General features: G+C 41.6%; 2 protein-coding genes across 2 annotated transcripts in view; one reads left to right on the top strand and one right to left on the bottom strand.

Annotated features, from left to right (window-relative positions):
• The window catches only part of LOC133965936 (ras and Rab interactor 2-like), a 52,336-nt gene extending 48,196 nt beyond the window's left edge, over positions 1 to 4,140 (bottom strand). The window contains exon 1 of the mRNA XM_062400546.1: positions 3,946 to 4,140. The gene's annotated coding sequence lies outside the window, so the exon portion shown is untranslated. The remainder of the gene's footprint in view (positions 1 to 3,945) is intronic.
• Positions 4,141 to 7,713: 3,573 nt separating this feature from the next.
• Positions 7,714 to 13,868, top strand: fam98a (family with sequence similarity 98 member A). Its single transcript, XM_062400549.1, has 8 exons — positions 7,714 to 7,890; positions 9,053 to 9,201; positions 9,446 to 9,580; positions 9,766 to 9,947; positions 11,062 to 11,142; positions 11,231 to 11,347; positions 11,945 to 12,106; positions 12,668 to 13,868. The coding sequence occupies exons 1-8, from the start codon at positions 7,853 to 7,855 to the stop codon at positions 13,325 to 13,327; spliced, it is 1,524 nt and encodes a 507-aa protein (XP_062256533.1). The 5' UTR covers positions 7,714 to 7,852; the 3' UTR covers positions 13,328 to 13,868.
• Positions 13,869 to 14,375: the final 507 nt, after the last annotated feature.

Here is a 14,375-nt window from a genome sequence, read left to right as displayed (position 1 = left end):
AACCATTCTATTTAATTGATAGAAATAGAACTGCATCCCAACAGATTCTACATCCTGACCTCCTGATTTTGACCTACTCTTGTTTTAGCGAAGACCATCGTTATCCACCAATCATCATCTAACAGCAGATACTTATGTCTTCACAGCTCCTAGATCTCAACCAACTAAACACCTATGAGATTTTGGACAAATGTAATAGACAGCCCTTTCCATTACCAACATTTAAACAGTAAATAAGGGAATTACTTTAAGAGGACCGGTGTTCCTTCCAGAGATGGGTATGACAAATACCAAGGCACAATGAAGCTGTTCTGGCAGCTTGTTGTGGCTCAAAACTTTACTATGACCCTTACTCATAACTGTGGCACTCCACTTGAGCAAATCCAATGAGCTTGACATTCAAAAGAGTGGTCACATGACAAACCAGGCTACCAAGCCAATGTGCTCATCTTGCATACCTGACCTGTGATTTTGGTTTGAGATAGACAATATCACTAGTCGGTTGTTGCTCCAGACGCTGAGCACTAAGTACATTAGCAGATTTCTGAGGAGATTGGAAAACCAGGGTCTTGGCCGGTACAAAGAAATATTTCTGGCTTTTTTTTCATGCTTCTACCACACACATACACAACAAATATATACACAAGTGATAATCACTGATGCGGTAACGGTGCGAGTAATCAACGCGTTTCTATTTCCAAACCAGTTATCAGATTAAAGTTACTTGTCCAAGTCACTGTGCATTACTATTTTGTCATTAATAGTAAAATATATATTTGATTTCTTCTTGCGTCTCTGGGAGTGAGGTAATGTAGCCTATGCGACAATTAAGTCACGTTTTCAGCATGAGGGTCACGTCACGTGTATATATATAGACCTACCACGCAGCGACACAAACAACAATGGAGGAGGAGAGAGAGAGAGATGCGCATTTTCGAGTTGGAATTACAATCAATATTTTGAGTATTTGTCAGCTAAAAACCAGTAAGTGGGGGAGAGTTGAAGAAGTTGGTTGGGCAGTATGTTGTAGAGGAAATGCTGCCCTTAAACATGGTTGACTCGCCCTCGTTTCGTGCCATAATAAACAAGATCCCTACTACTGTCAATGCCGGGCTGCCTCACAGAACAGCTTTTTCGTCTTAAATAGAGAAGGAGTATGCAGTGATGGTGAGAAATCTGAAGGCCGTGCTGAATGAGGTCGACTTTGTGTCAACTACCGTGGATATTTGGACTGCTAACAATATAAGTTATATGGGAGTAACGCTCCACTGGATCAGTAGATTCACATTAGAGCGCCAGAAGGCTGCATTAGCATGTAGGAGAATTCGCGGTCGGCACACGTATGATGTTATGGTGCAGAAATCGAAAATAGTCACTCTTCATATGGACTTGTCAACAAAGTAGTTGCAACAGTGACTGATAATGGATCCAACCTTGTCAAGGCGTTGAAAGTTTATCAGCCTGTACAGGGTCCAATGATGAGGAGAGAGAGTCTACCCCCACAGATGATGATGATGTCACTTTTTTAGATGTGTCAGAAATCCTCTCAGCTGAGGATGAAAGTGATGGCCAGCTGTCTGTTCCCCCACACCACAGGTGTGCTTCACACACCATCAACCTCATTTCTACAAATGATGTGGAGAAATATCTAACTTCCAATGCAGAGAGCAAGCTGTGTATAGAAGCAGCACAGCAATATGCACAGCTCTTTGGACCAAATCAAGTAGATCTACCCTTGCATCAGAAACAGTGGAGGAAGTCAGCAAAAGAAAGCTCTTGATACCAACATCCACAAGGTGGAATTCCTTTTTTAATGCTGTAAAAGAGAATTGCAGATATCCCCATCAATGAGCTGAATGCTCTGTGCATCAAGCTGGGAGTTAAGTACTTCAAAGACAAATAGTACCAGTTCCTGCATGAGTACTGCACCGCCATGAAGCCTCTGACTGCAGCACTGGACATTTAGCAAGGCGACTGTCCTTATGAGACTTTACTACCCACACTTGAAGTTCTGATGCAGAAGACCCTGGCTGTGAAAGATGCCCTCTCCAGGATGACTGCAGGCCTTCCAGATGCCATAGTGCAGGTATACTCCATCTTTTAAGTTAGTTAAAATGTCTTGCATCATACTATTTATGAACATGGAACATAATTTCCATTATCATCGCAAAAGAAGAATAAAACAAATACAAATGTCTCAGTAAGTAACCTAAAACAAAATTAAATCCATAATATTGATCCCACATTAGGCGTGGCTTGCAAGGTATTCAATGACATAATAAATTGTAGGCCTTGTAGGCATAAACATATGAATTATACTTTCAGACTATCCAGACACGTTTTGCCGGTGTGCTGGACGACAAAGAGGCTCTTCTCGCAGCTGCCAGTTGTCCAAAATTCAAACTCCGATGGATGAGAGATGCAGGTAGGAGGGAGCGAGTAAAAGAGCTTCTCACAGCAGAGTGTCGCCGCACAACTGCTCCTGCAGCAAAGGGCCCTGCCAGTGTGCCCACCACATCTGACAGCCAAGGTGAAATGGACTTTTTCACTTTTGAGGCAGAGCCAGAGGAGACCTACTCTGCCTAAAATGAAGTCATGGACTACCTGAGGTCAGCCTACGACCTTCAGATTCTGCATCAGTTTTCAAACATAAAGAACATTTTCTTGAAGTATAACACTCCAACCCCATCAAGTGCTCCTGTGGAGCGGCTTTACAGTCAGGGAGGTTTGGTGCTCATTCCTAGAAGAAATAGACTTTCTGACAAGAGGTTTGAGATGCTTCTGTTATGAGGTACAACCACTGGTTTACTCGCCCCACTCCACTGTTTCACTCATAACATGCGATTACAACATAAGATTAGGCCAAAGTTACAAATGTAGACATGATATCAGCCTACATGTGGTGTTATACACTTTTTTTGTTTGTAAAACCACTCCTTGCTTCTCTAATGCTGTGAAAAAACGGTACAATGTTCATAAAACATGTTGAAAATAATTTAAAAGTTACATTTATAAACAATGTAGATCATAAATAGTAAGTTTTGCCATTACAGTGTTAACAGTTAAATATTTCAGGTCCAGAAAGACTGTCTTTATTTTATTTTAGAAAAAAAAATATTTATGATAAGTGAAGTCAAGAAAGACTCTCTTTATTTCATTTTTTATTTTTTTATAAATAAACCCAGACTTTGGGTGGTTGAATCAAATTGTTTTCTTGACATGATGATTTGGAGTATATTGCTTTGGTTATTGAAGGTAACCCCTGAATTCTTAACAAAAATGTTATGGCATTTGCTGAATAATAGTGTATTCTCTCTAATCAGGCTCATTTGATCCCTGTCAACAGCTCCTTTATAGTTCTGTAATAAAAGGTTTTCTACATAAATCACCACTCAACATGGAAGCTGGAAAACTTGTGTTTGACGACCATGCAAGTGGAAAAAAAACATAAATTTTCCATGGAACACAGTCAACGGATACATCTATTTAACGAAGTTTGAGTTTTGAACTGAATTGTAAAGAAGCAGACAACTTGTCTGCTATAGATCAATTACTGTAACTAAAGTAAATGTTCCTTCGCTTTGTTTCACCCAGTAATATGAACTGTACGTTCACATATTTACCTAAGTCATGTGCTATACTGTCCTGTTTACTTATATGACAGCTTATTGTCTATCATTGTCTATTATCGTCGATGTCCTCTCCCATTCAAGGAAAGGAAACTGACTGTGTCAGTTCTGGTCAAACGCTGACTTCGCGCAACAGGTGGCGATAACTTGTACAACACGTCCTGCAAGATTCCTCACACTGCTTTATTGCACTGATTTATCACTGAGCACACTACCAGAGACTTCCTCAGCAGACAGAGACACGTGATGTTAGACAGACGAAGCTGAGAAGACAAACATGTCAACACAAAGGACGGCTTACTTTGACGATACTTACTTATGGAGTGTGTGTTGTTCCAGTTTGGCAGAGGGAAACTCCACAGCTCCGACAAGATGCTGTAAAGGTGACTACCATAGTGGCTCCATGTAGAGGCTGTTACCTGCGGTTATGGTTAGGACGTGTTTGAGGCGAGGAAAGTAAGAGCACAGTCTATTTTCTGCTCCGGCTCGTTCCATGGTCTTTAGCTCTACGGCTTTGTTCTCCTGTAGGTAAAGTACACCGTGATAGGAGATGACATCCGTTTGGGTTTTTCACAATAAAATAGACATAAAGGATTTCTATAACATCCAAATACAAAAGTGGAGTTGATTCACCATACATTTCCCAACATAACAACGCATTTACTATAATTAGGAGCGCAAAATTAAATGGACATGATATCTATATAGTTAGAATTGATAATGTTGCTGAGGGATACATCTAAAATCTTTATATAAATGCAGAGGCGCAGTACTTGTTGAGTTTTTCTGACTAACTTGATGCTCATGCTCTCGCTTCAACTACGAACAAAACAAACTGAATTCTCTTTCAGATCACGTTTGCCGACTGAGAAGATGTTAGAGGTCCCTCTTCAAAGCTGCTGCTTTTAGTTCACAGCTCAGAGCAACAACATTTTCAGAGATGGCACAAGAGGGGCTAAAACTACTGAGATGACAAGGAACAAGGTCAATCTAATTATAATCAAAATATAACATACAAATAACATTTTGCATTACTACGATGGAAATAGAAGGAATGTAGTTGTGATTTGATGATGCCACAGTTGATTAACCCTCTTGTTGTTCCTGGGTCGGATAGACCCATAGTGTGTGTGTGTGTCTCTGCAGTGTCAATTAGACCCACAGAAAAGCCATGAAAGAAACATAGAAAAAACATGGTCCTCTTTAATCAAAAGGCTGTTTTGTGGGGTGGAACTTCTAGCTCTAGGTCCAACCCTCCTCCTTTGATGTACGCCACAGGATGATGTGCGCAGAAGGATGAAGTGCGCAGCAGGATGATGTGCGCAGGATGATGTGCGTTGATGATGTGCTCCGCAGGATGATGTGCGCCGCAGGATGATGTGTGCAGCGAGATGATGTGCGCTGCAGGATGATGTGCGCCGCATGATGATGTGCACTGCAGGATGATGTGCTTCGCAGGATGATGTGTGGTGAGGATATGCGCAGCAGGATGATGTGCGCCGCTGGACGATGTGCGCTGCAGGATGATGTGCGCCCCAGGATTATGTGCGCTGCAGGATGATATGCAGCAGGATGATGTGCGCTGCAGGATGATGTGCGACGCAGGATGATGTGCGCAGCACGATGATGTGCAGTGATGATGTGCACCGCAAGATGATGTGTGCTGCACAATGATGTGCCCCGCACGATGATATGCCCCGCACGATGATGTGCGCTGCAGGAGGATGTCTGCCATGATGATTTCCCCTGCATGATGAATTGCAGGCGCACATCATCTTGCAGCGCACATCATCTTGCGGCGCACATCATCCTGAAGCGCACTAATCCTGCGGCGCACATCATCACCGCACATCATCGTGCAGCGCACATCATCCTCTGGATCATATCATCATCACAGCACATCATCATGCAGCGCACATCATCGTGCTGTGCACATCATCCTGCGTCGCACATCATCCTGCAGCGCACATCATCTTGTGGCGCACATCATCCTGCGGCATACATCATCATTGTGCCGCACACATCATCATCAGCACACATCATCCTGCCGCGCACATCATCCTGGCTCACATCATACTACGGCTCAAATCATCACCGCATATCATCGTGTGGCGCACATCATCCTATGGAAATAGAAGGAATGTAGTTGTGATTTGATGATGCCACAGTTGATTAACCCTCGTGTTGTTCCTGGGTCGGATAGACCCAGAGTGTGTGTGTGTGTCTCTGCAGTGTCAATTAGACCCACAGAAAAGCCATGAAAGAAACTGAGAAAAAACATGGTCCTCGAAGGCGTACGTCCCCGCGCCTGCCTTGGGACAGCACATTCCTACCGTATGCTGATGACCTATTTATAGTCTACCCGCTGAGGGATACTTGTCGCTCTGACTCTATTTTGCTGTTGCAGAGACTTCCTGAATGTGGTCATAGAAGCATCCCTGGCTAAGCTACAGATCTGTTCACCAGAGGAGAGGTTACATATTTGGCAAAAGTGCTGAGAAATCGATGGTGCCTTTTGTTGTCTGAGAGAGTATAAATCTTGAACAATGGGTCTCCACCTAAGACCAAAAAGGAAATCCCATCTTTTTTTCGGAATTGGAAACAATTCTAGACAGTGAATCTGCGGGTTAGCTGCCATTAGGTACTAGTCAAATTTCATATAGGTGGAAATGCCTGTTCCAGGTGCTGTTAACGACCAGATCAGCCCTTACGGTCCTGGGTGAAGCAGAATGGATCCATGCTTCAAGATACATGCCAGCCCTTCCCCCAGTCGACCATCACGAGGTAAAGTAGAAGGAAACAGAGACAAGTTCTTCATCCTCGTCCTAATGAACACACAATTAACACACAAATAGAATAAAATGTGCTGAACAAACTGCTAAGCAGAATAACTGATGACAGTCACAGTGACGTGGTTTAGAGGGGGGAAAAATAAAAAAGAATCTTCACTTAAACAATGCACCTCTGAGTTCCCTATAATCAAAGAGCAACATGCAGTTTGATGCATTCTCCAATGTTTAATCCTGTTCATTTATAATAATGCTGATTACAGACCTCCAAGTATATAATTGTGGCTGATGAGATACCCAACCAAAGCCTGGCACCGATAGAACATTTAATAGTTAAGGTAGAGGTTGATTAAATGATATTTATGAGAAGAAGATGGAGATAGCATTACTTCACCCCTGTGGGTTGGGTCATCCATATTTGGTTCTACCTGAGACAAATCCCTAATGCTTTCCATGGTTTATGTTACAATTGTGATTTCTAGCAATCAGACAGTGATTGCTAGAAATCACTGAGTGTTTCGGTTGCTTTAATTCCCTAGAAAACTAAAACATTCTAAATGATTTACAAGACTGTTATCTTTTTATGATTAATTATTTATAATAATTTGTATTCAACTCAAATATTTCATTCCCAGTTTTACTTTATGTTTAGGATTGTCTTTTTTTAAATAAATTTTAGTGTTCCTATTTGATGTAATCATTAGTGTACTTATCCCAAGGGTGTGAAAGTCTACTAAAGCTAATTATTTTTTCTCTTTACATAAAAAAAACTTGCAATAATATTTATTCCAATATAATTGTTTTCTTTTATCAACTAACCCAATGCCAATGGTATTTATATATCATTGCTTATATTACTTTTTATTATCTGGTATGATGCAGGTATTAGAAGGAGAATTTTTTATTGGATTAATTTTTACATAATCGATCCATCCAGGTAAGGGTAGGAGTATTTTCTAAAACTGCTGAAATTGAAAATGGTAGCCCCTCAAGGATACAATGGTAAATAACATATCTACGAAGCTTAATCATGGATATAGAGTGTCGGTATTGGCCGATAATGTTCTCATTTTGAGTAGTGGGGGAAATATTTGTCATTTGGTGGTACAAATACAAAGGGATTTAAATCTCGTCTAAAAGTTGTTGGCAAACAGGAAGATGGCTTATGTCTGTGTGTAAATCCAGAACCTGCACATCATGTTAGGTAGTTTTCACTGCCTGGCTTTTGGGATATCTGTCATTATCAGAATGTTATTAGAAGATACTCCAGTCCAATAGGCGGCGGTAAAGGCCTATCAAAATGAATTGTCAATAAACCCACAGAAGAAGTTGAAGAAGGAAAACGTGTATCAGCCTGTATCAGCTGAGCTGGCTGATGTGGAATAGGCTAATTTCACTGTACGTTCAGGTTCAACAGGATTGCAGGACACTGGGATGGAGAATGACACAATCGTCTCTCTTGAAGATTTAGGGTAAGTTAATAATAATGTCGGCCGCTGTATGAACACTGCAGCCCCATTCAACAGCCTCGTATAGCTCTCTTTTTAGCCAGACCAATGCTAAGCGGCTAACCTGCCATTGAGACTGGCGTTGTTCTGATGGTACCGGACTTTCTCTCGGCTGTTTTTTGTGTGTCATAGCTTTAAATCTATGTGAGGTGTTGTCAGACCTGTTCAGGGTCATTTCAAATGTTGTGCCGCGTCAGCAGAAGCTGCTCCCGTCATGATTCATATCAGCGCTCCTCCAACACAGATTTCCTTCTGACCGTTGAACCAGCTTCAGAACCACTTTCTAAAAAGTGCACTGTTCATTTACCTCGGCTGAAATATCCCCTTACTCCACGTAAACATGGCACTGCGGCGCATGTTCCTGTTGGAGTACGCAAGACGTCCTTATATCCAGATTTTGAAACGTGCTCTTGCTGTCTCGGTGACTGCTGTCGGTACTTGTCAAGAGGCCTTCAGCGTCAGTGTCAAACCTGCCCCTGAATACTAAAGCAAACCTCTGTGTCATTCATGGAAAGGTATAAAGTAATATCTGACATAGCAAATGCTTAACTCACTGAATAAGATAATGCCTACGTTTTAAAGACCCACATACAGACACACACCTTCTCTTGGTCCACTCATGGTCAGGGCAGCTGTCTCTCAGATCTCCCCTTAAAAGGACCTGGTGTTTCAATTAGCTTCAGAAGGCATTTCCTCCTACAAGCAACAATCTCAAATTAGATCATGCTTGAAATGTTAAATGGTTTGTGATTTGTATGATTCATTACTGTTCGTCACTAGCTTCACTTCGGCTACACTCAGGCTGCAGCTGGTTTACAGTGCAGAATGAGGTTTGAAGTTCAGGGTTTCCAGATTAGAGTTGAGTACCCCTCACATGTCTTTTCATGATCTTTCTCTCTATTAAAATGATCAGCATTTTGTCTCATATTTCACCAGTAACACAGTTTGTAGTTAACATAATGTGAGATCAGTGTAAATATTGCTTAGGAAAATTCAGCAACACTTGACTTTGATTGGGACATTTCTGCTGTTCTTATCCATGGTCCACACCTTTCTGTACTGAAAAGGGAATCAAATAGTTGTGGCTAAGATTGAATATTTTGTGTGTGTGTATCTGTCCCTGTAGGTACCAAGGCCCTCTGTTGGAGGAAGGAGCTCTAGAAACTGCCGTGAGTGGAGGGGCAGCTTCACCTGAGTTTACTAAGCTCTGTGCCTGGATTGTCTCAGAGCTTAGACTCTACTGCAAGTTGGAGGAGAATGTCCACGCCACTAACTGTAGGACATGTTTTATCATCATATATTTATGTACATTTAAGTAACCTCAAACTTAACCTGCAGTGTATGCTACAATTGTCATTTACCCTAGCAAGAAGTGAACCAGCTTTGAAGGTCTAAAAACTAAGGAATTTAACTAGATTAACTAAAAACCTTGATATCCACAAATCCTGCTTCGTATTACAGGCCCAAGACAAAGTGTCTCTCTCAGGACATTGTGTTTTTTTTCTTCTCTCCCTACCAGGTCCAAGTGAGGCAGAGGGCTTCCAGCTGGAGATGAGTGGCCTTTTGTCAGAGCTTGCCTGTCCGTACGCTGTCCTCATCAGTGGAAATGTCAACCAGAGGCTTCTGAATAGGACAGACTGTCTGCTTCTCCTCAGTATGATTACAGAACTTTGTAACATTGATTGTTGATAGATTGTTGGGCCGCACCCACCTGTGGAAAAGTGTTACATGGTAAAATATCTTGACGTGCATCGCTGCGCATGGTGTGGGCAGAGCATGCAGTCACTTCTAGCAATATGAGCAGCCTATGTACTAACCAAATCAAATTTTTTGTCTCAGCCTTCCTGGTATCTGAGTTGGAGGCATCTAGGATGATCCTAGTTAACAGTCCTCAGAAGAAAGGCCAGGATCCAGGCAGCCCAGTGTTCCAGGAGCTGAAGGGCATCTGCATGTCACTGGGCATGTCCAAACCTCCTGCCAACATCACCATGTTCCAGTTCTTCAGTGGAATAGAGAAGAAGGTGTGCACTCATAACAAAATACAGAGCTGTATCTAGTATGATTTAAAGCTGGATTTTAAGAATCATATTCGATTCCTGACAACAGCAACTGAAAGATACTGTGTGGAGTTTCAAGGTAGTTGGATTGTAAATGTGCCCCCTAAATCTGTGGATAATTTAAACTCCCATCTTCGCAGAATTTATGTAATTATAGTTTCAGTTTTTCAAGACAAACTTTCTTGACATCTTTGTCGGCGTCATCTACATGTATGACATCGCTTTTTCACCCGGAAATATTTGTTTTCGGTTTGTGTTTCATTTTTGTATCTGCTGCGCGTTAAGGCTGGCGCATGCTTCTGCAACAGCGGCTGCGGCTTTTCACGCGGTTTTGTCGACGGACTCGTTTTAATTTATGGTTCTCCAAGGGCTGCGTGTGTTGCAAAGCAAATTCACCACCAGAACACTAGGCGGAATAACGTTTTTTGTCCAAGACGACCTTAGAGACGCCTTCTTCGTGTGTGGCTGTAGTCGTCGATTATATCACAGCCTTGCGGGCTGCGTGGAGCTTGCGTAGCTTTGTCGTATAGTTAAAAAAATTGGGCGACACACGCAAGCACACAAGAAGGGGTATGCAAGGACGCAAGGGTCACGCAAGGGTCTCCTGCGCTTGCGTGTCCTTGCGTGTCTTTGAAAATGCAGACGCATGTGCCGGCCTTTAGTAGCGTCATCAACCCCCCCCAAAAAAAATTGCCCGCTGTCGATTCAGTAGGGGGATCCCCTGCTGTGTTCTTTCAGACTAGGAGGCAGTGAGTATCTCACTTGGACATTTGAGTTCACACATGCATTAAAATACAGAGGAACTCTTTACACCTGTTTCCCATACATAGATATATTTGTTGCCACAATAATAACACTGACCGACACATGTTGATATTATATTTTAACTTTTTCAAATGAGTACAATCCAATTACTTATTAAAGTTTTGCATAGCACATTGATCACTCACATGGAGACACATTGTAAAGCCAGGTGGGAACTGAGGAATACAGGGTAATACCAAGTTTCAGAAGAACTACACATTACCCTCATATGTTGTTGTGGTTTAATATACTAAATGTTTCATCATTTCTTAAGCTGAAAGAAGCCCTATGTCGAGTTCCACCAAATCATGTAGGAGATCCACTGATGAAGAAGGCACTTGGACCTATGCATCAGGTAATTGCTGAAAAATGATTGAAATGCAATACAACTGGGAAACACTGCATAAGTAATTTCACATGAGTGTGTTTTCCTATATTTACAGGAAAAGATTGAACCTATAAACCAAGCACTAGTAAATGAGTATGAGGTGAGAAGGAAGATGTTGTTGAAACGTCTCGACGTTACGGTGCAGTCTTTTGGTTGGTCTGACAGAGCAAAGGTATGTGGAAACATGTAAATCTTCCCAATTAAAAACGCACAATGCACTGCTAAAACAAAAACAAAGCATCATGTATATGTACGTGCTTCATCTGTAGTGAAGCCAGTCTCTGCTCTTTGTTTTACAAGGAATTGAAAAGTGGCAAAAAGGCCAAACATATAGTTGAAGATACATTTAAAAAATGACAGGGTCAAGAATATGTATAATGTGTGTTGATATAATCACATCCACTGGACAGCTTCCCCGCTTGCAGGTAGTTGTTAACGTGGATCAACATATTGATTGGCTGTATTATATTAGATTTCACTTTAAATATATTTATTTTAATTTATGTATTTATGTTTACACTGCCTTTTGTTTTGTGGAGTAGAAGTTTTCATTCTCTGCAATAAATCATCTATCACTAAACATTATAGAAACTTAATGGAGTTTGATCAGTGTAAGAAGAACTACCTGGCATAGCCTGTGAGGGGCTCCAAGTTGAAACAAAAACAATGAAAACTGCTTGATAGAATAGACTTATTAGTTTTTTGGAAAGCAATACATTAAGTATGAGTATAAAACGTATAAGACTTTATTTTGTGTTTCAATTTACAGACACATGCTGAAAAGTTAGCCAAAGTGTACCCGCCTCTGCGTTCAGCCCTCTGTACTGCAAGCAAAATCTCTGTTGCCCATCTTTTTGCTGCTCGACAAGATTTCTCCAAGATCCTACGTACAAGCAGTGGCAGGGAGAAGACTGCTTGTGCTATTAATAAGGTAGGTTCAACACATTGTCAGTACAGTATTTCAAGACTGTTTCTCTGTTTACAAAGGATGTGCAGAAGTCTGTGCTCTCATGCTCTTTATTTTGTCTCAAATGATTTGAGTATTTTATGTTGATCATAGCAGATGTTGAACCCAACATTAACATCATTAATGAACCACTAACTGTGTCAGTCACCTCAATATATAGGTTTTTCTTTTTTTTGATATTTTGTTTAACATTTTGACTGTCAGCAAATCCCATGAAAAGACTAAAACCAACATTGTCTTATGTGTGTTTCTCTCAGTTCTTTACATCTTCCCTACCTTCTCTGCCTCAGGCACATTGTTCTCTTTTTTTTTTAAAGCTTCTTGATTTACTGAAACAGTTGATTGCTGCTTATGTAGCTCTGGATTCTCTGAATGAATCATAGCATGTTAAATTTAGTTTTACGTTCCTTTCCTCAACACATCTTTTTCAGTAAAACTGACACATGATCTCATTTAAGCAACAAATAAAAGTCAGATCAGATTAAGCGAGTGAGCTTACCATCCTAATTTAATTATTTCATGCAGGTTCGAATGGGTCGAGTGCCAGACAGAGGAGGCCGACCCTGTGAAATTGAGGCTCCTCCACCAGAGATGCCCACCTGGCAGAAGCGTCAGGATGCTCCCCAGGGTGGAGGATACCATGGTGGGGGCGGGCACGGAAGCAGCAGGGGGGGCTATGATCACTTCTCCCAAGGGGGCCGTGGAGGCTATGAGAGAGGACATGGAGACAGGGGAGGTAGAGGGGGCAGCAGAGGAGGGAAGGTACAGGGAGGCTGGGGAGAGGGTGGTGGAGGAGGCGGTAGAGGCGGTTACAACCAAGGTCACTTTCAGGATGCAGCAGGCCATCATGGGGGAGGAGGGAGAGGGGGTTATGGAGCAGGTGGGAACAACCAAGGAGGTTTCCAGGACCCTGGGTATCATGGGGGTGGAGGAAGCGGAGGCAGTTACCATGACAGTTACCACCAAGACGGAGGCTGGCATCAGGAGAGAGGCGGAGCCCGAGTAGGACGTGGGGGCAGGGGAAGGGGAGTCCGAGGAGGACAAGTACAAGGGGGAGGCTGGGGAGGGGGAGGGAGAGGGGGCCCGAATTTTAACCAAGGAGGACAGTTTGAACAGTTCTTCCAACAAGGCGGGCAGCACTACAACCAAGCTGGCTTTACTCAAGGCAGACACTACACAAGTTGAAAAAACTGTCAGCAGAGTCCAGGTAAAGATCGGCTACCGGTCATACAAAAACAGATTTACAATGCCTCAAATCTTACATTTTCAGCATGGTTAAAAGTTGACTAGAATTTATTTTCTACACCTGGTGTGTTGTTTTCTTTGCTTCTTATAAACAAGTATGAAACCAGCAGTTATGCTGTGTACGTTTAGTGGATTAAATGGACTCTGCTGTTCAGACCTCATCATGCCACTAATTAGCCTTATATTGGACCTTTTTTGAAAAACAAAACATTTCGACATCAATTCACCTAATTTGTAACTGACTCAAGAAGTGAATGTCATTATTACATGTAGAATTCTTCAGATGATGAAGGTTATTTTGAGTTTGACAATTACATCTTTTTAGCCTTGGTTGTGTTTCCTTTGGTTTGAACAGAATCTCCTTTGTTACATATGTAAAAAATGTCACCTTACGCTGCTCATGGAGGGTTGTGTGCATATTAGATGTTGGAAGGTTTGCATGGTTGTGTAAATAAGCAATAAAATCTGATAAGAATCTCAATTGTTTTCATTCAGTGGCATGATTATCTGGGCCAATGAACTGTAGGAAAGTTAGGTGGACAGTTTATGAATTTTGACTCTACATAGAGATCTGTGCATGTGCAAAATATAAGAAGAGAAAACTTGAAGGGCACTCAGTGCATCTGCCAATTAATGTCCAACAGTCCACTCACAAACCCACATTTAAATGTATTTGATCCTGTTTTTTTGTATGGATGCGCATCAAATTGCACACACTCAGAAACATCAGTCCCTTAAATATGCCTGATTTTATTCCCTCTAGATAAGCAAATGTTCTAAGAAATCCAAAAAAATGTAAACCTAATTGTTTAAATCAAGGTTAGAAAACAATTTCCTGGATCCGAATCTGCTCCAATATTAGTGGACTCTTGTGACCCATACACCATCTTTCCACCAACTTTCATAAAAATCTGTCCTGTATTTGTATTATCTTGTTTACTAATCAACCAACAAAAAAACAGACAAGGATAAAAGTGGGGGGTAATAA

This window comes from Platichthys flesus, chromosome 12, assembly GCF_949316205.1.
Source record: "Platichthys flesus chromosome 12, fPlaFle2.1, whole genome shotgun sequence".
In the NCBI taxonomy this organism is placed as follows: domain Eukaryota; kingdom Metazoa; phylum Chordata; class Actinopteri; order Pleuronectiformes; family Pleuronectidae; genus Platichthys; species Platichthys flesus.
Note: the sequence above shows the minus strand (reverse complement) of the source record. Positions and strands in the feature narration are given on the sequence as shown.